Source organism: Polyodon spathula, chromosome 20 (genome assembly GCF_017654505.1).
Source record: "Polyodon spathula isolate WHYD16114869_AA chromosome 20, ASM1765450v1, whole genome shotgun sequence".
NCBI lineage: Eukaryota > Metazoa > Chordata > Actinopteri > Acipenseriformes > Polyodontidae > Polyodon > Polyodon spathula.
The window spans coordinates 29,659,057-29,683,400 of record NC_054553.1 but is presented as its reverse complement, the minus strand read 5'-3'; the positions used below and the strand labels follow the sequence as shown (position 1 = coordinate 29,683,400).

At 40.2% G+C, this 24,344-nt stretch overlaps 3 protein-coding genes across 5 annotated transcripts in view; 1 reads left to right on the top strand and 2 right to left on the bottom strand.

The window, feature by feature from the left end:
- The window catches only part of ankfn1 (ankyrin repeat and fibronectin type III domain containing 1), a 110,584-nt gene extending 107,967 nt beyond the window's left edge, over positions 1–2,617 (bottom strand). Inside the window, exons 1-2 of one of the 2 annotated variants that reach the window (XM_041220366.1) lie at positions 2,194–2,617; positions 774–887 (exon numbers count right to left, since the gene is read on the bottom strand). In XM_041220366.1, coding sequence (XP_041076300.1) covers positions 774–874 — 101 coding nt within the window. In that variant the 5' untranslated portion in view covers positions 875–887; positions 2,194–2,617. The remainder of the gene's footprint in view (positions 1–773; positions 888–2,193) is intronic. The other variant, XM_041220365.1, reaches the window with a different exon arrangement.
- Positions 2,618–9,699: 7,082 nt separating this feature from the next.
- On the bottom strand, positions 9,700–16,744 carry LOC121295748 (phosphatidylcholine transfer protein). Its single transcript, XM_041220753.1, has 6 exons — positions 16,510–16,744; positions 15,084–15,201; positions 13,921–14,000; positions 12,963–13,134; positions 12,498–12,565; positions 9,700–11,468 (listed from the first exon to the last, which is right to left on the bottom strand). The coding sequence occupies exons 1-6, from the start codon at positions 16,657–16,659 to the stop codon at positions 11,388–11,390; spliced, it is 669 nt and encodes a 222-aa protein (XP_041076687.1). The 5' UTR covers positions 16,660–16,744; the 3' UTR covers positions 9,700–11,387.
- A 668-nt stretch (positions 16,745–17,412) lies between these two features.
- LOC121295231 (transmembrane protein 100-like) lies at positions 17,413–21,492 on the top strand. Of its 2 annotated transcripts, XM_041219660.1 has the most exons (3): positions 17,413–17,887; positions 18,063–18,149; positions 19,485–21,492. In XM_041219660.1, exon 3 carries the CDS (start codon positions 19,578–19,580, stop codon positions 19,977–19,979), a length of 402 nt encoding a protein of 133 aa, XP_041075594.1. In that variant the 5' UTR covers positions 17,413–17,887; positions 18,063–18,149; positions 19,485–19,577; the 3' UTR covers positions 19,980–21,492. The 2 variants fall into 2 exon arrangements, with proteins under 2 accessions (XP_041075594.1, XP_041075595.1); XM_041219661.1 differs by lacking the exon at positions 18,063–18,149.
- Positions 21,493–24,344: the final 2,852 nt, after the last annotated feature.

The window sequence follows — 24,344 nt, the reverse complement described above, 5'->3', positions numbered from 1 at the left end:
ATTTGTATTATTATTTTAGCAGACACCTTTATCCAAGGTATAGGGTGTGTGAACAATGCATCAGCTGCAGAGTCACTTACAATAACGTCTCACCAGAAAGACAGAGCACAAGGAGGTGAAGTGACTTGCTCAGGGTCACATAATGAGTCAGCAGCTGAGCCGGGATTTGAACCGGGGACCTCCTGGTTACAAGACCTTTTTTTTATTACCTGTCTGATGATCGATTCTAAATTGCATTTAGAGCTTCTGTCTTTGCCCCATCCCTGTTGAACCAATTAAACCTGCATTCAAAACCAAGCTTCCAGATCAGAAAACTTTGCGTGGCTTAGAATTTCCAGAACACCGAGACAACTGTGTCAAAAACTATAAACCCAATCCCCCAGCTCTCTCACTGGACCAAGGAATGGAAACCTTGAGTTCCAGCACCCATTTGCTTTTGAAAATAAAATGTTCTGGGGCATTAAAACCATGAAAACACTGTAATAAAACAGAATCAAGTTTTAAACAAAGTTTATGAAAACTCAAACCAGTAATACTATCCAAAAGAAAAAAATGCAAATATTGTGGCCTCATTTCATTCTAAATGCCGTGCATTTAGAACGAGCTGCTTTGCACTATCATTAACTATATACACACAGCTCACAGCACATCACAGATTCTAATACCACCCTTAACTAAGCAGCGATGGGTGTCAGGCACAGCTAACATAAAATTATGTTATCTATGAATGAATAGATTAGGGGTATGACTAAAATATACTGCATTATAAATACCTGTCTTCCCCAGCTGCTGTCTGGCTTCCTTTCAGTGCCAATGCACAGGGTCCTGCCAACTCTTGCCCTGAAAATGCCCCTTGCTCTCTGTCCAGGGACATCTCTGCTCTCTCACTGTGTGGAAAGAATGAGGACACCTCAGTCAAACACTTGAGCACAATTGTTAAGTTGATCACATCATATCTCAGTTATAGGCAGCAGGAGTCTAGACTAGACTAAAGTATATAAGCAGTGATGGAATAAGACTCCTACTGCATAGCAGTTTCACCCATTCCAGGTTTTACTGTGAGCCACAGTGTGTACAGGTAACAAGCACAGATGGGTCATGTTAAACTTACATTAAAAACGGCAATGAATAAAAAAATATATATTAAAAAATACATCTTACCCTCAAACGTTTTGTTTTAATTTATATTTGTAAACTTTAAGTCCCCGAAAATTGCAAAAGTTTTCTTTAAATATTTTATCAGCAAATATAACCTCTCCGTTTTTATATAGAGATTCATTAAATAAATGCAGTAAGACCCCTGTAGTGTCTTTCCAAATGACATGAACATTTGTCTCCCAGCTGGCAAACTAATTTCACAGCTCGTTAAATACCCGGCAACATTAATGCCAAGCTCCTTCGTTGCGGTTCAGTTCTCCACGTGGCTAATGTTTTGGCTCTAAGGCCCGGGAGAAACACCCAGGCTGGGATCAAAGGAACCGTGGAAGCGAAACAGTTAGTTGTCGTCTTCATCGTGGACGCGCGTCTAGGTTAAATAGCAAAGTACGCGCAACAGGAAAATCTCCATATTTGTTAGAAATATTCAATACTTTCAGAAATGTTACCAAAAACGCATTAAAAAAAAAGTTTAAAGGGGCAGACATAAGATGCTGCTAGTTGCTGAGTTACAAAATTATTTTTCTTGTTTCATAACAGACCCGTATGAGTCAAACACAAAGCATCTCACTTTAGCTAATTCAGCAAATCGCAAATGAGCTTTTACTTTGACCCAATCAAAAAATGTAATAAAAACTGCAATAGACAGGAAAATGCTTCTAGGAAGAACTTTTTTTTTCCCGTAAGATATTTAATTGCTGATAAGAGTGCCGTTAGGTCGAATTTGCCCTTTGGCTGATAGTACGGGTGTTTTGTATTTAAGATCGGTAAGTTGCAGTTATTCCATGTCTGGGTAAGTAGAAAAAAAAATGGTACCTTCTTTGTCTCCTAAAGGCAGGCACACATCTGATGTGACGGCATTCAGAACAGCTGGGCGCACAGGCAAGGCACTTGTGTTGGAAAAGAGGCTTGGGAATCTTTATATATAAAAGCGTTTAAAGAAGTATTCACGCTTCTACGATTTTAGGCTTTGTATTGCAAAACGTTTCCATAATTTTACCCACAACTTAAAACAAATGCATGGAACTCCCAACTTACCATAGTTTAATCCGGTCCTGCTCTTGGAAGTATGTGCAAACTTTAAATTCCCCCCATCCCCCCAAGGCTTATCAATAATGAGCTTCTCTTGTAAAGACGGGTCACAGATGGATCGAATGCCAAAATACTTAGTCCTTGAAAGGCAGAACCCCTAACCTCGTGTGCGCTGGAATCCTGCCGCAGATGTGTTGTACGTTTTGTAGTTTAATGTTACATTTCTGCAACTTGAATATACTGTATAAGGCTTGGAATTACAGGACATACTTTTTGTCTGCATCTGTCTTTCATGAAACGAGATAACCATTGCACAGGAAACTCGAAATGGTATAAACATACTAATTAAAACGCCCAGACTGTAGATAACAAAACCATATCCAGTATCTTCATGTTAGCTCGTCCATTTTCCAAAACTAGCATGTTGTTTTAAACATTTACTGCAGTTACAACCTGTACTTTAAATCCGAGTTTTATGTCTATTTATCTATCTATCGATCTATCTATATGTCGATCTATCTATCTATCTATATATATATATATATATATATATATATATATATATATATATATATATGTGTGTGTGTGTGTGTGTGTGTGTGTGTGTGTGTGTGTGTGTGTGTGTGTGTGTGTGCGTGGCTCTGTGTTCAGCTGAAAGCAAGGGTGTCCAATCCCGGTCCTGGAGGGCTATTCCAGTCCAGGTTTAACAGGTAAAATGGAATATTTCACTACTTCAGATTCTGGATGGCGTTTTAATTGGTTCAATTAAACGATTTAGAACAGGGTTGGAACAAAACCAGGAGTGGAGAAAGCTACAGAGTTGTAATCACAAAGAATGCATTGGTGTCTGTGTGGTACGTCGCGGGCTCTCTCTCTCTGATCAGAGTGGTCACAGCCCAGTGTGTTCACGCTGTTGGCGTGCAGCGAGAGGAGGTTACAATGACACATTCAAACGCTGAAAACAACAGAAATGCAGGTGACGTTTTTGGTTATCGTCTTGGTTTTATCAGTTGCTGAGCTGATTGCTGCCTTATATGGTAAACTTTTGAAATGTGGAAAAAATCACTGTTTGGGTTTTAAAAAATATGAAGTTGGGGGGGGGGGGGGGGGATGAGAAAAGAATTCTTACACATTATGTGGGGTGGGGAGTTTGCTACATTAGTCATCAGTCTAACAAAGCAGCATTCTCAATAATGAGACATATGGTACCTTTTAAAATGCCATAGTCAAGTATTCCAGGGATATCCAGCAAGGATTGAATTACATAGACCTCCATTAAAGCTGTAGTGTCCCACACAATCATGTTGAGTTTTACACTAAACTACAGCTCATGCTGCTGGTGACCTATATGCTCTGTATAGGTTCCTACAGTTACTGATGTTCTGAAGCCCTTATTTCGGTTCTATAAACTACTTTACATAGCTGCAAACGAGGGTTCCATCCTAATGCAGAGGGCTTCCAGATGGAATCTTTCAGGGGTTCCGTAATGGAAGGCTTCATATTTGGAACCCAACCCTCTGTGCAGAAATATGAAAACGTGTCAGGTGAGCATCATAACTACACATCCTTGATTGCTTGTTTTTCTGTGTAACTTGTTAAGTGTCTGAAGTGGCCTAGGGAAGTGAAGCTTCATGTAAACCCTGAAGCTGTGTGTTGTTGCCTGCTCACTGATGTGGCAGTGGCCACGCCCAGGCCAGTAAGGGGCAGGTTTCTGTAAGCATTCCATCATTAAGCAAACCTAATAAAAGAGTCCTGCTGAAATCAGGCTAAAGGAATGATCAGGCTATGGCAAGTCTAATCTTGCGCCTGTCTTTACAAAAGCCTTTGCTGTGTACGCCAGCTGTGCTTACAGAGATGGGGATGCTGTTGACACATGTGCATGCCAATTAGAGTCAGAGCGATCATCAGGCGTCTTTCTGAGGAGCACCAGACAACTGCCAGTAGCCCAAAAGCTTTCTGCAGTCCCTGTTAGTAGCTGACTATCTGGAGCAACTGTTCTCAGAGCGGGCTACCATTGTAATACCTGCTAAGTCACATGCATAAAAACTCTACTGTGGCGTGGCTACAGTGCATTCCTAAAATCCAGCAATTAAATTTACATGAAGGATGTACTGAAGGATGTATTTGCATTTGTGGGCACAGTAGACTCAAGTCACTTCATAAGGTGTCCCGACTACTGCTGTAACTCTGCTGTCAGGGGTGCCATACGCAAGTTACAATAGTTCAGATACATTGGCATGAATAGCTTGTGGGCGATGTCAGGCACAGATTTATTGCAAAATACAAGGTTTGAACACGGTACAAAAACACTTTTCAAAATAAACGGCACATTGGCCAAAACACAAAGCAAAGTGAACCCTAAATAAAGTATCTCACTGGTGTAAAGCCAGCACTCAAAGCGATTGTTTATCTTATTTATTTCTCTCTCCCGTTCTCCATTACAAACTCACCAACCTTCGCCACATGAATGTAGAAAGAGTGTAGAATTATCGGCTATGCAAGGTAAGACATTCCAATTCTGCACAGTACACGCATTGTTCTGTAAACCCGTGTTGAAACACTAGATGGCAGTGTACGTCCAGAAACTGCTGAAACTGCATTCTTTACAGCCAGTTAACCCATTTTCCTGCGGTTGGTTAAAGACTTCTTGGAGCTGTGGAGTGCTGAAAGCAATGAGTGACATCAGGGTAGCAGGCCTCACTGTGAGGAAGGCAGTGAACTCGAGTCCAGGAAATATGGAGGGGTCCGTAATCCCATGTTTTAATCAACATATGCAAAGTTAAATGCAAACGGAATGTATATAAAATATTGAGAAGAACCGTGATTTAATTTACTGATAAGGTGAGGTACAAATTATTGTGTGGGGAAAGAAATACATCCTGTATATGTATATATATATATATATATATATATAGAGAGAGAGAGAGAGAGAGAGAGAGAGAGAGAGAGAGAGAGAGAGATTAATATGCATCCTGTATTATATATAGAGACGTGAAATGCATCTTCTATTATCTAGAGATACATAAAGAAGAGAGACAACCAAGGTTAAGGTCAATTCCTGCTGCTTGAAGAATCGGCGCTACTCATGTATGAAATCAACTCTTCCTTCTTTATTTTGAAATCACAAACTGTTCACCAATTCCATATTCAGGTGAAGTTGGTTTTACAGGACTACCTTTTCCCTGCTGCTCAGTTATTTCAAGTTTTTCTTGAATTGTTAAACCACGCATTTACGTTTGCTTGCCGGAATGTTGCCAGTCACAATGGCACTAAGTGAGTGGGTGAATTATGGAACCCGCGCATGTGTAAAAGACTGCGTGCTGTACTGGACACCTGCATTCTCAATTGCAGGTGTGCAAGTGCTGAAAAGGGAAGTTCCTCTCATGTACTCGGTTAGACTGCTAGCCTGTCACTGTAAAATGTTAGCAGAAACTCCCTGTTGTTAATACTAACTACATTGTCAATACCTTTCAGAATTCTGAATGTTTGAATCAGTTTGTTGCGTAGTCTTCTTTGTTCAAGAGTGAATAGATTCAGTTCTTTTAGCATGTCTGCATATGACATGCCTTTTAAACCCAGAATAATTTTGTGTACTCTTTCTAGAGCAGCAATCTCCTTTTTGTAGCGAGGATGTACAGGATCATATAGGACAGAAGTTGAAACAGCTGTAGTAAATTGGAGTTGGCACAAGAGGGAGCAAACAGATCATCATTTTGAAAGAATTAATAGATTCAGCACAGTATTGTATTACCTGTATGGCGCTATGTCTTTAAAGGGGCATTTTATGCAATCACAGTGTTTTCAATTGAAACTTTGGAGACTTTAAAGTCTTTCGATTTAATTAAACATCGAGTCTCATAATTAACTCCTGTAAGATTTTTTTTTCCATGCATCTCTTTTGCTCTGTCCGACCGTCTCCCATCTTCCTCGCAGCCCTGTGTTGTTTTGCAATGTCTGTTTGGTTCCGGGTTTGGGGCGGCAATCGTGTGATTTTGTGACCTTTCAACCCCATAGAGTACAGCAAGCCTGTAAACTCTTCAGAACTGAATGCATGCATACTGAATGCATACTGATGACACAACGGAACCCCCATGTGCCACTGTGCCTCCGCTGTGAATTGAGTGAATACATGTGAATGTCGTTCGCGACGTGAGGAGAATGCGTGTGGTGCGCAGTACAAAAGGTTAAAGCATCTCGTTCTTGCCTCCACACGATACTCGATGCCGAAGCAGCTATCCTCCACACGCCTGGGTACCTGAACCCAGTGGCCGTTCCCATGGTAACAGCAGCCAGACAGAGACAGAGTACAAACAGGCATGTTACCAAAACAGCAACAGCATTATGGGGGGGGGGGGGGGGGGGGGGGGGGTGATATTTTGATTGCCCTCCCTCCCCTAATCACAAAACTGATTGAAGGATAAACTGTATGATAGATGGAGCAAAAAAGATAAGTTAATACCAAGAAAGACTAGACGTGTATCATGTTTACTTAGTTTAGAACATATGAAAATGTACGAATCAGAGGCCATTTAGCATTGCTAAAATATTCTACCATTGAGGGTTTTATAGTTGCAGATGTATCAGGTTTATGTTCTCTAAAACACACGTTGCAGTGTTGGAGATATCTGAAAGATAAGGCCTGTCAAGTGAGAATTAACTAGGTTGAAAATTAGCTTCAAAACTTGTCTCTGTTCCTTGAAAGTGCAATCACACATTCGAATTGTGGTTTCAAACTGTCCCCTTAAGGTGGTTTTCTACTGGCTTTGTCAAGCCGAGCGAGAACCAGACTGTGAAACTCTGCAGAAGCATTTTCCTCCTCTTTGCGTAATCAGCCCGCCATTGAATTCAATAATATATGAAGAACGAAAACAAAGAAAGATGCAACCATATCTTCAGGATCTGCCATTCTCAACTAAATGGGACTTGACACGGTCATTGCATGCGATGTCAATGACGCGGTTTGGGCTCTGCAGTGGAAACACAACCCGGGCTCCTCCTGAGCAGCACCAGGCTGGCCCAGCATGACTCCAGCGCAGCTTGGTTCTCCAGTGGAAGAGAGAGGTATTAGTGGCAGATGTGCTTACAGAGATGTCAGAAGTTCTCAAGTATAAAGGACAATGCCTCCAACGGATGATCTGCTAAAAGGAAACAAAAGTTGTCTTTCGCTCAGGAAACATCTGGCTGATGCTCCAGTTCTTAAACAGGTCAGTGGTTATTTTATAAGTCAGCGAAACAAGAGAAAGTGTGGGAAGAGTTAGAGCAGAGAACTTGATTTCACTGTGAGCAAGCAGACGGCTATAAAATCCACAGGGCTGTGAGGAAATGTCATCCAGTTCACTGCTTCCCCCCGGGCTCTCCGGAGTGCTTCAGTGCACTACCTCATTTCCTGGCCTGTGAGTGTAAATGTCATGCCTGCTGTAGATGAAGCACGGAAAGTGAACCTGTTCCATGTGGAGAGTATCCACTCCTGGAACATACAGAGTCATCTCAGAGGCTTGACAGGCAGGCTTCAAAAGATAATCCTGAAAATAAAGCATGGGAAGTTGTCTTCAGTTCTATGAAATACCCAATAATCTCCATGAGGATCAGAGGGAGAGGGGAATAAAAATCTGATTTGCCATCCAGTCATTCCTAATCTTAGCAGTATTATATATTAAGGTTGCCACTGCACTTGTGGGACAGACCGCGCCATTCTTCAAAACTGCATGTGAAGACGGGCCGATTATCATTTTAATACTAAGAGGTTTAGTGAAGGGTCAGGGGTGGATACCACGGGGCAGCCCAGCCCCCCCCCCCCGCATGATAGAAGAGCCCCGCTATATATTTGTGTTAGCCTCAATTAAAAGGACAGGGAAACACAATATTGATATTATTATCAGATGGCATTTCCCTATCGAATGATAGCAGTAGCAACTGCATGAATAAATCTGTAATGAGTGTTGCCTTCTGTGCTGCGGTATCTTACTTAAAAAGAACGAACTCTTCAAACAGCCAGAGGTGACCCTGCGAGACACACAGAGAAAGAAAGAAATCTACACTGTACCTAGCTGCTGCATTACCTTCAGTAGTTTACACAGAAGCGAAATGACAAATAACCTGGCAAACGCTGGAGCTCGGCATAGTGACTGGATACAGCTATCTCTGCAAAAGAACACCTAGCGACTGGCGATCGTTCTCAATGCAGAAGAGGGCCGTCCGCGACAAAGACCTGTGCAATAATTCAACACTGGGCTGACAGCTCCCACTGTCTCCACTCATCTTTTCTAAAAGGCGCTAAGGCGCTTCTGTGAAAGCAGGCATCCTACGCAGCATGCAGAGAAATGCCCGTCGATTTAAAAGTGGCTCTGTGGCAAACTGAAGCAACTGTGTTCTTCTCTGTCTATGCCTTTGACTAGACACAGAGATACAGAAAGGGCTTGTCTAAAAAACTAATTACACATTAATGATCGATACCTATTGTTGCAAACTTTTACTTATTTAACTGGAATATCAATTAAAAATAAGCACTGGAATCTTCTACACCGCCCCCCCCCCCCAATTAATCATTATCAGCTATATGGATTAATGCACTAGCCATGTTCTTTGCAGTTTGAATTATCTTCAAGCTATTGCTGCGTTATCTTCAATGTAAAAACTGAAAGCTTCCCTTCTTTTCCTTGTATAATAGAATGCCACAGAGACTGAATTGGCCAGTTTTCAGGAAAAAAATTGTTCTGTTGTAACAATAGAATAATAGGCTTCTTTCCATATAGCCCAGGAACTGATCTGTCAGTACACTGTAAGCTACAGCACTGGCAGTGAGCTGTGCATTGCAGTCTGGATTCAGGAACAGGTGTTCTGCTGAAGGGACTTGCGGAAATCAGTGACATAGAAATCCTAGAGTGGAAAGTGTTATTTGAACTGAGGGGAGCACATTCACAAACACGGCAGGGCAATTTTGAAATGCCACAGCGAAATAGGTCAAATGTGACTCTGAAAAAATCATTTGTAAAGGTAGTCTCTCTCTCTCTCTATATATATATATTAATACTTGGTGAAACAATATTGACGTCATGTAATAAGCATATGGAAAATGTAAAATAATCCCAGAAATCTTTCAGTACTTTACCAGACACCAAGGCAGTGCTATCCTTTATAAAAATGTATCATTTTCCAAAAACTTCAATTATATGTTTATGACGAAGATTTTCCAGACAATGTCTTTAAACCTTGGTTCACAAAAACAGATTCGTACTTCCGAGACCCCCGTAGAAACACAGCCCATGAGCGGACGACACCAGCTCTGACATTTCATTATGTTTCTTGTTATCCTTTTTATCAACTTGAGCAACATTTTTCATTTAGGCAGTGAGAGTCACTCTCACCAGGATTGCTCTCCTAATGCCTCTGCTTTTAAGAAAGGCTTGCTGTCGGCTGCTGATATTATTATTATTATTATTATTATTATTATTATTAAAGTCGTTCATATTCCCCCAAACCCAGCCAGGCTCTGTGGGGGAGAAAATTACAAAGTTTCATCAGAAACAGCAGATTTAATAAGGGCAGAAGCACCAGCTGGCTCTCCGCTTCAATACAACACATTTTACTTTCAAATAACAATACACCTTGTGTACTAAGCGTTTGCTGCAGTTTGCTCTGTCTCCACTCTCCAATCTGGATTCTCATACACTGCAGTGGTGTGTGTTTCACTGGCGTTACAGATTCTCACCCCTCCAAGAGAGCTCTATAACTGCTCACCCAAACGAGCCTGGCCAAGTGAAAACTACACTGCCTGGTCAAAGATATCTGCAATGCATGAAAATGTGTGTGATCACGTGATTATCATGTGATCCACTATACAATAAAAGCTATGTGCGAGCAACTAGTCAGAATTATCATAGAAAGCAAACGGGCCATGACGGATTGAGCCCCCATACGCATGCAACATACTGTGACAAGCAGCAAACAGTCAGAACGCATGAGTGACTTTTCGCTCTTTTGTTAATAATCAGAATGCCTTTGGAAAGTTTCCTCGCCCGTCCCTGAAGACGTAAAGCTGTTGTGTGCTGACGTTAATAACAAGGGGATTCTACATGGAATTCTGAATCCCAAAGGCAATACTGGCTTAATGGAGCGAGCCTGGGCAAAGAACTAAAGGATCTTCAGCACCAAGTGGACAATGATGACGTTAATAAAGAAATAAAACCAAGGCATGATTAGCACTCATTTAACTGAAGCCATGCCAGTGTGACGTCAAAGAGAAACTTGGTCAAGGTAGAGAATATCTCAGTTATCTTAATGACTGTATGCTTCACCAGGATGTAAAAATCATATGCAAAGTGAATCGAAATGAAAGGAATGCATTAGTAGTAGAGCTGTATTTTATTCTGACGATAAATTTGCACTATTCTTTTCGAAATGGTAAATTTCACGTGGAACTACATGATACAAGGCAATGGCAAAATTTTATGGAAATCGTGAAATTCATGATAACCGTGAAAACAATACAGCCTTAAATTATTAGTTAAGATAACTGATCTTTCATACCCATACCAAACTGCTCAGAGTTTATATTAATCCACACAGAAGCTGTGGTATATCGCTGCATTAACCCTTTCAGTCCCTATATTAACATATGCTATCGGAAATCACAGTGGAACCTCAAGGCACTGATAGCTTGAGTCAAGACCACTTTGCATATGATTTTTACACTGAAAGTGCGACCCATGTAAAATATCCCTCTATTGTAATGACAAGACAAACTGTTTCAAAGAATACCACAGCTTGTGAGGACAGAAACCTTGAGAAGTTACCATGGGTTCTGCATCAGTGATAAAAAGGCAAATGACAGTCCCACTTACCAAAATACAGGTAAAAAAAAAAAAAACTATGTAAGTTTTGTCCTGTTCTATGTTCAATTCAACAAAAATAATTCAGGACTGAAAGGGTTAATCCGGGTCTTGCATTACAAAAGATGCCACAGAAAGATAAGGAATGGAAGAAAACAGGCAGAGGAATCTATTTCAAAGCAAGTGTTTTAGTTAGTTCAAGTTATTTTCGGAGAAGAACAAATAAATTGCAGCGTTATAAAATGCAAGTTGTTTGTTGCTGGTTTTAGACTTAATTATTTCCATCCCTCTCTGAACTATAAAGCAATGAAACAATTTTCACACAGGTTGTTTGTCTAAAGGAAATCCTTTCCAGCTCCTGCCACTTTGAAGTCATGTCTTCACTTGCTTGCAGTAGCTGGCATAGTTGTTGCAGGCTTTCTGTAGGTCTGTGATGAATGAAGGCACTCCGCTCTGCGGAAGAAACAGACAGTGTAATCACTTCAGGAAGCTTCCATGGGACTCGATAAAATATCCCTCTGGGTGGACTGGAGATCACACCGAAGACAATGTGAGAAACATCTGGATTCAAAGCAGCCTCTGCCACAGGAAGACAGGCTACAGCTGAGATGCACAGGAGTTCTGTTTGCATTGTTAAAAAGACTGCAGAATATTGCGGCAAAGCAATAGAGAAAAGAGTAGTTCAACACAAGGGTAGTCCCCTTGTGAAACTGTACTGTGTTAGCATGTTTAAATGCAAACAACAACATGGTACAGCACACAGAAGCATGGCAAAGCATGAAGAAAATCATGGAACAGTACATGTAATAAAGGGAACATTCATCATTGTACATTTGTATAAGGGTAACAAATGTCTTATGAAAACAGGTTGTACACTGTATTGCCATACTGGTACAGGATTCCTGACCTAATGCTCCCAGATTCCCTTTATCCATGAGAATATTGCACATTAAGCCACTGATCTTTGGGAGCTGTTTAGTCAAACTCAACAGCAAAGTAAAAAATAATAAATAAGTGAAGAGCTAAGCTGTGCTGAAATTTCACAGATGTCAAAATGCATTGTACTGTGCCGATCCCCATACTTTTTGAATTTGAATTAAATTAGGACATTGCTTAACCTTGCCAAAGAAACACAACAGCCCTCAAGGGTCTGGCTCTGGCTAGATAAACACATACTGGGTATACACTGAGCTGAGCGACATTACGTCAGCCCTGAATGTCTCTCTGGTGTTTCCCTGTATGCAGCATGCTTGCTCTGAAAATACAATAGAAAGTAAAAACTCCATTACGATTCTGAAGCGGATAACCTAACCCTAACCCTAATTTAAGACTACTTCCAAGTTCCTAAATTAAAAGCCTTAATGGTTTACATCTGGTTGGTAACTTTAAAAGGGTGTGTTTCTCCTTTCTGAAAAAATCAAATATGTGCGAAAGAGGATTTGGAGTAAAACAGCTTTGAGAATTGAGAACCCACTGACTCACCTTGGCAGCCCAGTTTATAAGCCATGAGGGAATCGATCCACCCGGGTTATCAAAGTAGTTCATGAAAACTAGAACAGAAGCCAGTAAACAAGCATTAAAACCTACATGATGGGGCTGAAAGAGAAGAAGAGACGCTACAGAGCGGTGATGCTGTTATAAACTGGAGCTTGTCTTGGAAGCAGCAGTGCTGAGACGCTAGAGTGGTGATGCTGTTATAAAACGCAAAATGGTTTGACTTGAGGTGCTCCACACTCTAGCAATCTCAGTTGTCTTCCACTGTTTCAAGTAATATTACTGCTTAAAAAAGGAACTCAAACAAGGCCTGGCAGAGACAGACGATCAGGTTATAATCAATGAAATACCAAACAGCTGTGACTGACGGTGTATATCAAATAACCAGAAGTTGGATAACTATGGGTAAATGATAACAACACTGCATAAAAATACCCCCCCCCCCCCCCTTACCTTTAATTCCAGATCTGCCATCGCTCTCAATTGCCAGGCTCTGCTTATAGTCACACACCCGAATGACTCCAGACTTCTCAGGACACTGGGAGACAGAAGTGCTCTTGGCCAGAATAACCCAGATTTTCCGCCCGTCCACCTCCATATCCCGGCGTTCACGCACGTATATGTACTTGTTCCGCGTGTTAAAGAAGCAGCACAAGGTTTCTCACTGCCTTTGATTACCGCAAGGGTCGGGATCAATTCCTGTTTTTCAATTCCGAGTCCCTTTGAATCAATTCAAACTATTCTGTTAAAAACGAGCTTCTCACAGTGGCAACAAATTACTTCAATTGAAGTCGCTGTCTATTCAAATAAACTAGCTTCAAATGAAAGCAGTTGAACAATCCCACCAATGACTGTCCCTCTAAAATACCAAAGAAATTGCTTTAATAAAGGAACTGGGATTGATAGGAACCCTGGTTACTGGTACCACACTATTGGAATTACACCCACAGTCCAATGGTATGGTAATGCTGTTCTCATGCTTTGTACAATGCATTAGCATGTCAACACAATGCATAGCTTCCATTGAACTGTTGTTTTCCACTGGGGGAGCAGAGTTGACACACAGAGCTTCTCACCTGCTCACTATTCACATCAGGGTTTATACAATGCATTTATGATCTTCTTGATTAGACTTCTTTCACTGTGCTTCACCACACTCTTTATTGTTAGATATTTATAGCAGGGGTTCAGTGCTAATAATTGAAGAAATACCTAATGCACATTTAACAGGGCGAAGGCTGGTCGTGAACTTGCGGCCATGCAAATCACAAGCAAGCATCTTAACCAAGATTCAAATGAGCCGGTCTCTTCTGTATTCGTGGGTTGAGCTCCTGACCGCATCTCATCGACGGCACAGAATCTGTGATGGCAGCGCATCACACAACACTGCTTGTTACATTTCCAAGGATACATCTCTGTTTGACATGGGAAAGGGGTACTTCACCTCCCAGTAAATCACTAGCTTCCCATCATAAACCTTTTCAGACAGCTCTAGAAAAGAAAAAAAAAAACATAAGAAAAAAAATTAGAAATCCAAGTGCTGTTTAATACATAATCTAAATGAACAACTTCATATGCTATAAAAGATGAACTACTGTAAGATGTTTTCTTTTTATTTTTTAGATGATTTAACTTCTGACTTCATTCATTATTCGTGCTGAAGAATGAGCTCTGATTATTAAAATGTTGCATCGCACAGCGAGTATACTACCCAGATATTTTGGTTTTTGCCATATAAATAAACTCCTCCCACGAATCTAGTCCAGCTCGGTCCAAAACAGGAGGGGAAAGGGTAATGAACGGCAGATGTTACAGAGGGAGAGACTACAAGTTTACGCTTCCAATATGGTTTATTGCACTTTGCTATGCTTTTACTATGGTACACTTTTATAAGGGTAACAAGACTACAAAACAGTGACGATGCTACACAAGAGAAAACAAACAGGTACATTTTATTGGTGCTCTTCAGAGGGCATTTAACCCTTCTTCTGCAGAAAGAAGGATTTTGTTTCATGGTTTATACCTTTTCGTATGACTGATACACACGGAAGACGCTTCCACATAACACAACACAGATAGCGATTCACACCCACTTTGTGTTACCTGTGTGATGCTTTGAAGCCTGCCAGCGATGACAAGCACATCAAGGTGAGGCAAGAGAAACAGTAAGACAATGAGATGTGATCATGTGACACAGTCGCATTCCGAAAGGAGGAGTGCAGAATCCAAGGCTGTGCTGAAGCCAAGGTATAAGAATGCTGACTGAGTTCCCTGTGAATACTGCAGACGAGACCACATGAAAGGAAACACACTGTCCAGTGAACACAAGCAAAAAAAACACTGCAGACTGCAAAGAATGAAATCGTCAAAAGGCTTACTGTTTAGTGATGTCACTGGATAATTTATATTATCACACACAGACACAAAAAAAAAAAAAAAAAAAGAATTCACGCGAGGGTGAGCCGGGTTGAAATAAAAATACATTTCAAATTGGGGAGAAAATAAGAAAAAATAATTGCTGATTCCAAATTTAGAAACACTTCCAAAAATATGAACAGCTGTTAAAATACCAACCTTTGACATACCCATCCCATTCTTTGCGATATTTTAAATCCATATATACATCTGCACAGAGCTCTGGGGTACAGGAGGCAAGACCACCAATGATTTTGTATTTGTAGAGTCCTGTTCTCTGTGAAAACAAAGGCAGGATGTTTAGCGAGAGGTGTAATTATGAAAGCACAACTTGCATGAAGCTGACTCTTTGTCCTCTGTGTTTACAGCGCAGAGAACTGCAGAATCACTGCTATAAGAAATAATCCTGCAGACTCGCAAGCCTGGAGGACCGTTATTTCTTTCTGTAAGACACACTGAGCCACATGTATTATAGTCTTTAGACCAAAGTGCAACTTGAGAAAGTAAATAAAACTGAAATGATACTGAACAGCAAACAGGCAGACTATTGAGAAATCTTGTAACACAAAACCTTCTTTTCTTTTTGTCCATCGTGACCGGAACGGGCTTGCAACAGGGAGATGCATCTTTTATATAATACAGAATACGCACGGTTTTTCACATGAGGTACCTTGTTTTGAACGGCACAATAATGCTGAAAGCAACAGCAACAAAAACATCAATTTTCTTACTGCTGCGTCTGTCTTTAAACAAACACTTGGTATGGCGTGAGAAACGCCAGCGTTATCTTAACTAAAGTATCCTTCTTGTTTACATTCCCTTTGTATATCAGTTTCTGCCTCAGTCACTGTGTCCTGGTGGCTTTTAAAGAGCAGTGAATAGCTGGCTCAAGATCCCTGTACAATGCCAATATTTTGCCTTGGCTCAAGCGGAACCTCTTTTTCATTTCTTCATCTGCAAGTCTCATATAATACAATCTGTCTCGGAAGTGTCGTTTTCTTCGCTGGCCGTGACCAGTCATAATAAAGGCTATGTACTGTCCCTCTGAAACAAACTGATGCTCGGAAAAAGACCTGTAGCGGCAAATATGTGGTGGATTTCATAGAAGTTATGTATCGATCATATAACATTAGTTAGTGCAATTTTAATTAATGAATCGCTCAGCAACTGTCGGCTGTGGACGTGTCAATTATGTTTAATAAGTACTCGTAAAGAATGCGTTGTAATTTGCGGTAATTAACGATCCACGTTAGCACACAAACAAGTTCAAAATGAGCAAACAATGAATCGTTTTCGGTCGTTAATTTTCTAATGCGTATTGTGACGCTAGCGTTATCTGAGAAAATGCAATAATGAATAGGGCCCAGTGTTTGTATTTCACCATTGAACCCTTTTTAACGATACTGTTTGAAATGTTAAGCTTCTATGGTATTTATATTAAAACCATTGACACTTTTTTTTTTTTTTTTTTTTGCATTAGTACAAGGGCACCTCCGATACTGAAACCAGCGTCTCCGGTGTATGTCAGCTGCTGTGTTTGTGATAATGCCAGCGCTTGTATGCGCACACTGGGTGTTAATGTTACCTTGTCGTACAGCCGGTAGATCTGAATGCCTGAGCTGTCAGTGAAAAGCTCCCACCCTCCCTCCAGTCGGGGTTCATCTATCTCTCTGTAGGCTTCCCGAAACTCTTCCTCTTCAAAGTCCAGCGCCATGTTTGAGTGGAAGTGTATCATGTGAGGGGTGCCACTGAGGGATTGGCCGCTGCGTACAGTATGTGAGGCAGGCTTACAGACACCTGCTGGTAGGGATTGCCGGACAGCTGACGAGAGTATGTGCGCTGCTGCGGCTGTACATAACCCAGTTACCAGACTGAAGACCGCCGTGATTTTCCTTTTGCACACCGAGTGCCTGGTTACATAACAATAACAAATAACACTAATAATAATACAAATATCAATAGCAACCGCAAGGATATTATTATTATTATTATTATTATTAGGTGAAGAAAAAACTTCTTTTCCACTTCTTATAATCTTTTTTAATCAATAATAATAATAATAATAATAATAATAATAATAATAATAATAATAATATTATATTAAGCTGGGTCCATATTCCTTTAGGTTCTGCAGGAACTGAAAGAGCCCTTGTGTAGTTTAGAGTGTAGGAATCAACACAATGCTCTGACTGCAAAGACAGCCGCAGCCTGTTAATCATATACAGCCACTCACGAGATTTAAATTTTCACAGTGCTGGAGGACCTGTAAATGAGACAGGTTTGATCTTTACATGTTAGAACGGGGCTTATGAGTCGCATCTTTTATATAGTTAAACCAAACAATTTGTTTAATTTTTCACGGTGCTCACGCATATCATTATATATATATATATATATATATATATATATATATATATATATATATATATATATATAATGGGGGCAGACGCTTCAACTTTTTGTCCAACAGTTACTGCATCATCTATAAGAAATATGAGTTGCACGTCTCATATCTAGTTTTATTGTGTGTAGTGTTTTAACATGTATTTTGACATGGGCAGACATACTCTTAATTTTATTCAAGAATGAACTGATCGACATCCATGTACTGAAGTGGTTTTCAATTAGGCATTGGAAGGGTTAAACTGAAGGCTTTTGTTTCAGTCGTTATTAAAAAAATAAATAAATACAAAGAGATGTTGGCGACTTTGAAACTCCCCTCTTAAGCAGTAGCACAGTTCAGACGTCCCTTCTTATCTTAGCTGTGTTCATTCACTCTACACACGAGGGGGTCCACATGGAGACTGAATGGGTCAAATTCCCATACCAAGACCTCGCTGAATGAAAGTCAAATTCTCATACCGGTTCTCAGCACAGACACATTGGAGGAGGTGGCAATACAGACGGGCGGGCAGGCAGAGAGAGGAGGGATACCTGTTTCCACGTCCCATCTGTTCCCGTTGGTAATTGCTCTTCAATTCTAAATTAATGATTTTTTTTTTTAACCAGCTTGTTTTCTTTGGCAGAACACGGAAGGCATTTTTTTTATTTATTTATTTATTTATTTTTTTATTTTCGTGGATATGAAATGTATTACAGTGGTACTTGAGTAAATAAGATATATATGTTTTTCTTCAGAGGACAGTAAAGGGAAAATGCATTAGGGATTATTTCTACATCTTTTCAACTTCAAGTTAATGCAGAAATGGAGAGCGAATGCAAAAGGTACGTTACTTTCGATTTATTGGTATGAAGTAAAAGCTGCGGCGCAGATCCACAGCCAGGACACGTCTTGCTGATGAATGGAGTGGAGGGCTGTATGTAAAGGTTTATGCCAAGGACATACATATCATATAACTATAGGCTATTATAAGTGGTCTTTTTAACATGTCTATATATTTTTATAATAACGCAAACACTGTATAAAAGCAAGGAGATGGTGTATCTGTGTAACACTACTGTGAAGGAATTCATCGTGTTAAACTTACCATTGCCCACAACTCGACTAAAATGTGTTTACACGGGCTTGTACTATTTAAGGCTAAATTGTGGTTGGAATTAATTATAGGGCGTCATCATTTTCACATAATCGATTATTTTAAATGGTATATACTAAAAGACACCGTTCCATGCTATTAAGCGTGTTATGAATGAAATGAAATTAGCGTCTGTTTTTTTTTTTTTTTCAGATTGCCAAAACACACACACACACACACACACACACACACACACACACACACACACATATATATATATATATATATATATATATATATATATATATATATATATATATATATATATATATATGTAAATGGTTACTTATCAATGACTTTTATTAATTAACATTCTAACGTTTTTTTACAAATATAAATATAAATAAATACCTAAATATGGCAGTGAAAAGCAAAGTCGTTTATCCACGTAGGTTATGTACAGTAGATATCGGTTGACTAAGTGACAATCCTGTAGAATGCATTTCTGCAATGCACACACAGGAACATTGTGCACGTTCAAGATTCCACAAGTCCTGTTCAGTCCTCCTTCAGATACAAGGTTTAAGTATAAAAAATGTCATACAAGGATTAAGTATTTAGTGATTAAGGATGTGTCTTAATAAAGCACTAGGCTTGATTGCATATATATATATATATATATATATATATATATATATATATATATATATATATATATATATATATATATATGTGTGTGTGTGTGTGTGTGTGTGTGTGTGTGTGTGTGTGTGTGTGTGTGTGTGTGTTTTATTTTGTTTTGCACCATATTTTGATAAGAAATTATTTTGATGAAACTACATTATTAAGACGAGACAAAACCTTCACGTAACTTTTTGTTGATACGATATGAGTAAAAATTTAAAGGTGTATATATATATATGAAAGCATAATACTACATAATTTAAATTCTTTCAGGGAGTGTATTACCCCTCCCCAGATAGTGTAGCACACTGAGATATTTGCAGACAGCTAATCAATTGGCAATGTGTTAATAACCCCCCTGGCTGGCCAGCTGAAAATAATGAGTTTTGTTTTTGTACAGCTCTGAACATGCTCAGAAGAGAGACCTGGACCACTGCAAGTAGAGACCCGCCCCTCAGATCTATAGTCAAGGCGCAGAGCTCTGAGTGTAGCCATGCCAGAAGACTCTAAAGACATCATGAGAATTCAAAAGGGTCCAGAAAGTCTAGGAATGGAAAAGACTAATAACAACGACTGCATGGTCACCAGTGTCCCCCTGGTCAACGAAGTCCAGCTGACCGCTGCCACTGGTGGCACCGAGCTCTCCTGCTATCGGTGCACTGTGCCCTTTGGGGTGGTCATCCTCATAACCGGAATCGTGGTCACTGCTGTGGCCTACAGCTTCAATTCACACGGATCTATCATCTCAGTCATCGGGCTTGTCCTCCTGTCCACTGGACTCTTCCTGCTGGCCTCCAGCACTTTGTGCTGGAAGATCAGGCAGACGAGAAAGAGCGACCAGAGAAGAGAGAGCCAGACAGCTTTAATGGCAAGCCAGAGAAGCAGCTTTGCTTAAAATCAGTGGTACGTAGCAGGGAACCGATTGAGGGAGGAGGGAATGGGGAGGACTGAAGACCACTATTGAGTTTGTGAGGTCAGTCAGGAGATGCACAGCATGATTCCAGCTGCCCCGCTGTTAAAGATGCTTGGAAGTACAGTTGGCTTGTTCATCCTTTCCCACAAAAGCCGGTATGGGGTTTGCAGAAATATCTTCAGCTCTTCCAAACTGTATCGAAAAGCTTTCAGCCCCACAGAGGACCTTCATTTTATTGTGTTTTTATGAGTTTTTTTATTTTATTTAATTTTTTTATTCTGAAATAAATTGCCAACATCTGGATGGCTTGGAAAGCGGCCAACATAAATGTATGAGAATGTAACAGAATGAAGAAGCATGGACATGGACTGGAGCGTAGGACGTTGTTTTCCATTCATTTATTGCTGCACTTGCTGGATGTACTGGTCTGGAGTGATGACTGCAGATTCTGGATCGCTGGAACGCTGGGCTCACTATACCTGTGGGGCTGTGGTTCTCCTCGAAGTCGTGACTGCTCGTTTTTACTCACTTGTAGCATTGTTTGCATATTCTCATGAATAACTGAAATGTGGTACTGAAATATATTTTACTTTGCTAGATATAGGGAGCAAACTTTATCATGCATGTATCATTAATCACTTCAGCCAAGATCAGAGAATGTAGATCAGATTATGGATTATGGATAACTTTAAAGGATTCCAATTTAGCACTTTTGATGCCTTTTGTATTTAACTTTTAAGTGTTTAATTTCCTCTGAAATAATCTGAATAATTCAAGCGCTGCTAGAGCTTTAGAGAAGGGGTGCTCCTTTGCCACTGGTCAGCCAGTCACTGCCTACGCCCCTCTGCCATCACCAAGCTGCTACCTAACATCATTCTTCAAATCTGACAGCTCAAATAAATAAATAAAAAGGATCCTGCCTGAACACGTGTCCGTACCTGGGTCAGCCTGCATTAGAAATGATTTTAGGTCCCTTCCAAACCTCTTCTATTAGGTAGGTTCAAAATGTATTTTTGATGCCTCAGAAATACAGTGAATAGCAGTGATAGTAGTAATTGAGTTTGTTCATTTTGTGCCCACAGGGCCAGCACAGCTACATCTCAGTAATGAGTTTGTTCATTTTGTGCCCACAGGGCCAGCACAGCTACATCTCAGTAATGCAGCACTAACACAAAAGAGAGACCGAGGTAGACCAGAAATTCCAAACTTCTTTGCTGATTTAAAGAATTAAGTAAACATCTGAATAATTCTAATTAAAAAAAAGCTAGAGGTATTCTGAGAAAGCAAAAGTGGAGGAAACTGATAGAAGGCCAATCATTAGCTTTCGTTCACTTGAATTAAATATCTTATTTTGTTCTGTCTTTTTAAATTTCAAGTAGAAACAGTAAATGTCACACATCCCCACTAATTGATCTTAATTGTATATTAATTGTAACGTTATGTTGTGTCTGAATCATGTTGCATAAATTAAACTACAAATAAATGGTTACATATGTATCTTTTCTATTGTACTTGTATCTCTCCTGATGTTCATTCCCTTTAATCAGTGGAGCTGCTCCAAGACAGACCTCTTTCCTTGTGTGTTTTTTTATTGCACTGTGATGCAAGTAAGAGGGTCAATAAATCAACAGCAGGATTACTATTTGTAGTTAAACGCCAGCAGTATCAAGATCAGCTACTGTTTAGATTATTAAAATAGAAGCCATGAGATACAAAATATAACCAGGTGTTCCACTATTATGAAATCTTGTTCGATTCCCCAAAGACAAACAATGGGGAAATCTGTCAGTTAGCATGGTTTGCAAGCTGAGATTTTACTGAGCACTGTTTTGCAAGGTGTCCCGTTGAATCCAATAACACACTGAACAGTAATCATTACCTACCATGCCTGTTGAGTTCTGCTTGCAAAGCAAGTTTTGCAAATCATATAAAAAGGGAGGAGAGAATAAGAGACCCTTAACGGACCAGTTTGGTTCAGTTTGGTTTTAAATATCAAGCTCGGTCTGTGCAAGTGTAACTAGCAGTTATATTTATAGGCAGCATTTGCATTGCTATGCTTCCCTGTGACACCAGACACGACAATAAATGATTTGCTTGCGTCAGAGTGACACCGACTACACACTTTGTCGCTTTTTGAGGGCTAACTTTATCGCTGGCCGAGGCGAGCCTGCTATAGGGAGAAAGTACTGTGTCACTCTGACACCCGACTCTGGGATCCAATGTCAATCACTTCGCAAGGAGCTGTAAAAACACAAGGCTATCCCCTTTCCAAATAATGCGTCGCCAGGGGCCACAATTAAGAAGAAATGAAGACGGTGGCATGATAAATAATGAAACAGGTGGTTTCAGGATGCAGTATCCCAGTCCTGAACCGTAAAGCAGGACCGCCCTGTGGTATATACAGGGGGGTAAGCACAAATACGAACTGGGAAAAGAGCCAACAGCAGACTCCCTCTGAATCTTCAAGAAAAAAAACTGCGGTAAAGGACACTGACTGCATGGACACCCTTTAACTTTAAACACTAAGTCATGCAAATCTTCATAAATAAACTGTGCTATATAACAGAAGCTATACTAGGACAGTATTCAGAAAGAACCTGCCCTAATTATCCAAGGGAATCGTTTTGCCTGAAGGATTTTTCACGGAAGGACATTAACACTCTCTATCTGTACAGCAATGTAGGCGTGTTATTTATTTCAGACATAATTTCAGCCCTGGTCTCCTTTGCTTCATATCTTTTTTATACAACCACCAATATAGGAGCATGGGCATTTTTGGCACCGAATAGGGCCTACATTTCAAACAGCATTTGAATATTTGAAGATTTCTCCCTGCACTACAGTATGCATCCTTGTGAAAGCTGCACGTTCAAATCTCTATTACATATCCACAGGGCAGGATGTGAGCTTGGCCATATACTGCAAGCAGTTAAATATTTTATAAAACAAGTAACACAAAGGTTAAGCAATGAAAACCTGCAGAGGTGGATAATGTGATTGACCAGATTACTGTGACCTTCACATCAGTTCCATTTACTGTGCTCCCCAGGGAGACACAAACGCACAGAAGGATGTTTTTAAAAACGTCACACTGTAGTATTGACAGAGCTCTGGAGCGGTCTCACTAATGAATCAGCCTCTGGCTGTTCTTTGTTGTCGCCTGAGGCCAATGTGACAGCCTTTCCAATGAGACCTTTTCAATCCTTAAGAATCCAATTACTTCACATATCTGCAAGCCATTTTCCTTGGTAACACATTCTCCAGATACACTGCCTCAGGCAAGCTTGATTCATATAGAACTTTAAAACCTACACACTAAAACAATAAATAAAAATAAATCATTAAATCATTGCAAAAATGCAAAAGTGTTGGGGCCAACCTGAACCATCCCATTAAAAATAAGCATCCAGATCATCCCCTGCCTTGACACTGGCATGGAACCACAATACCAGGGGAACGGTATAGCCCAGATGTGTGGTACAGCTGCTATTGTCTTGCAATGGAAGAGGTTAAATGGAAAGGCTATACTGCCCTCCAACTTCTACCTTGTTCCCAATAGACTCCCCTTAGACATGAATGGTCATGGTGACTATTTTTTGAATACAACTGTAAGTCACCTTGGGTAAGGGCATCTGCTAAGAAATAAATAATAATAATAATAATAACAGTGTACCATCTAATGCACGCTAGCTGTGAGGTGTAATGCATATTGACAGCATTAGTGATTGTTCCCTTAAATTTTAATTTCTTTTTACAGTTCCTATTTTTCTTCAACATTTTAAACAGTTATTAATTCCACTTAGGAGGCCATCTGAACATCTCCTCCTTCTGCTTAGACCAGGGCTGTCCAATCCCTTCTGGGAGGGCCATTCCACTCCAGGTTTAACAGGTAAAATGAGAACTACTTCAGGGTCTGGATGGAGCTTTGAATGATTCAATTAAACAATTAAGAACTGGGTTGGAACAAAGACCTGGAGTGGAAGGGTCAGTTTTGGCCTTGCCTGACTTAGACCTCTGTCATGGTTGCATCTGATATGTAAAATGTGTTATTAGCATATAGAGCCTATATCTTGTCTGAGTAAAGCTTTCACTTTTCTTAAAACTCTTTTTTGTGTGCCTGTGAACGCACAGTATTTTTCCTGGAAAACCAGCCCATCATTATTTCCTTGCGAACTCCATCCACCTGTCATGTTGGGGTTTTTTGGTGGGGCGCCAGCTCCTGCAGGAAATAATAGGCAGCAGGATACTGGTGTGTGCCAAGGGCCCTGCCCCTCCCATTCCTGAACATGAATAAGCTTGAAGTTATCAGTGCAGATCGGTCCGATAGCCCCTGGAATCACATGGGCG

Bases quoted from the DNA above. Each gene is read 5' to 3' on its own strand.
- LOC121295748 (XM_041220753.1), bottom strand. From the start codon at position 16,659: ATGATACACTTCCACTCAAACATGGCGCTGGACTTTGAAGAGGAAGAG. The intron at 15,202-16,509 runs GTAACATTAACA...TTGTTTTCACAG, and splicing joins TCTACCGGCTGTACGACAAG to AGAACAGGACTCTACAAATA. The intron at 11,469-12,497 runs GTGAGTCAGTGG...TTTCTTCCGCAG, and splicing joins TTATAAACTGGGCTGCCAAG to AGCGGAGTGCCTTCATTCAT.
- LOC121295231 (XM_041219661.1), top strand. From the start codon at position 19,578: ATGCCAGAAGACTCTAAAGACATCATGAGAATTCAAAAGGGTCCAGAA.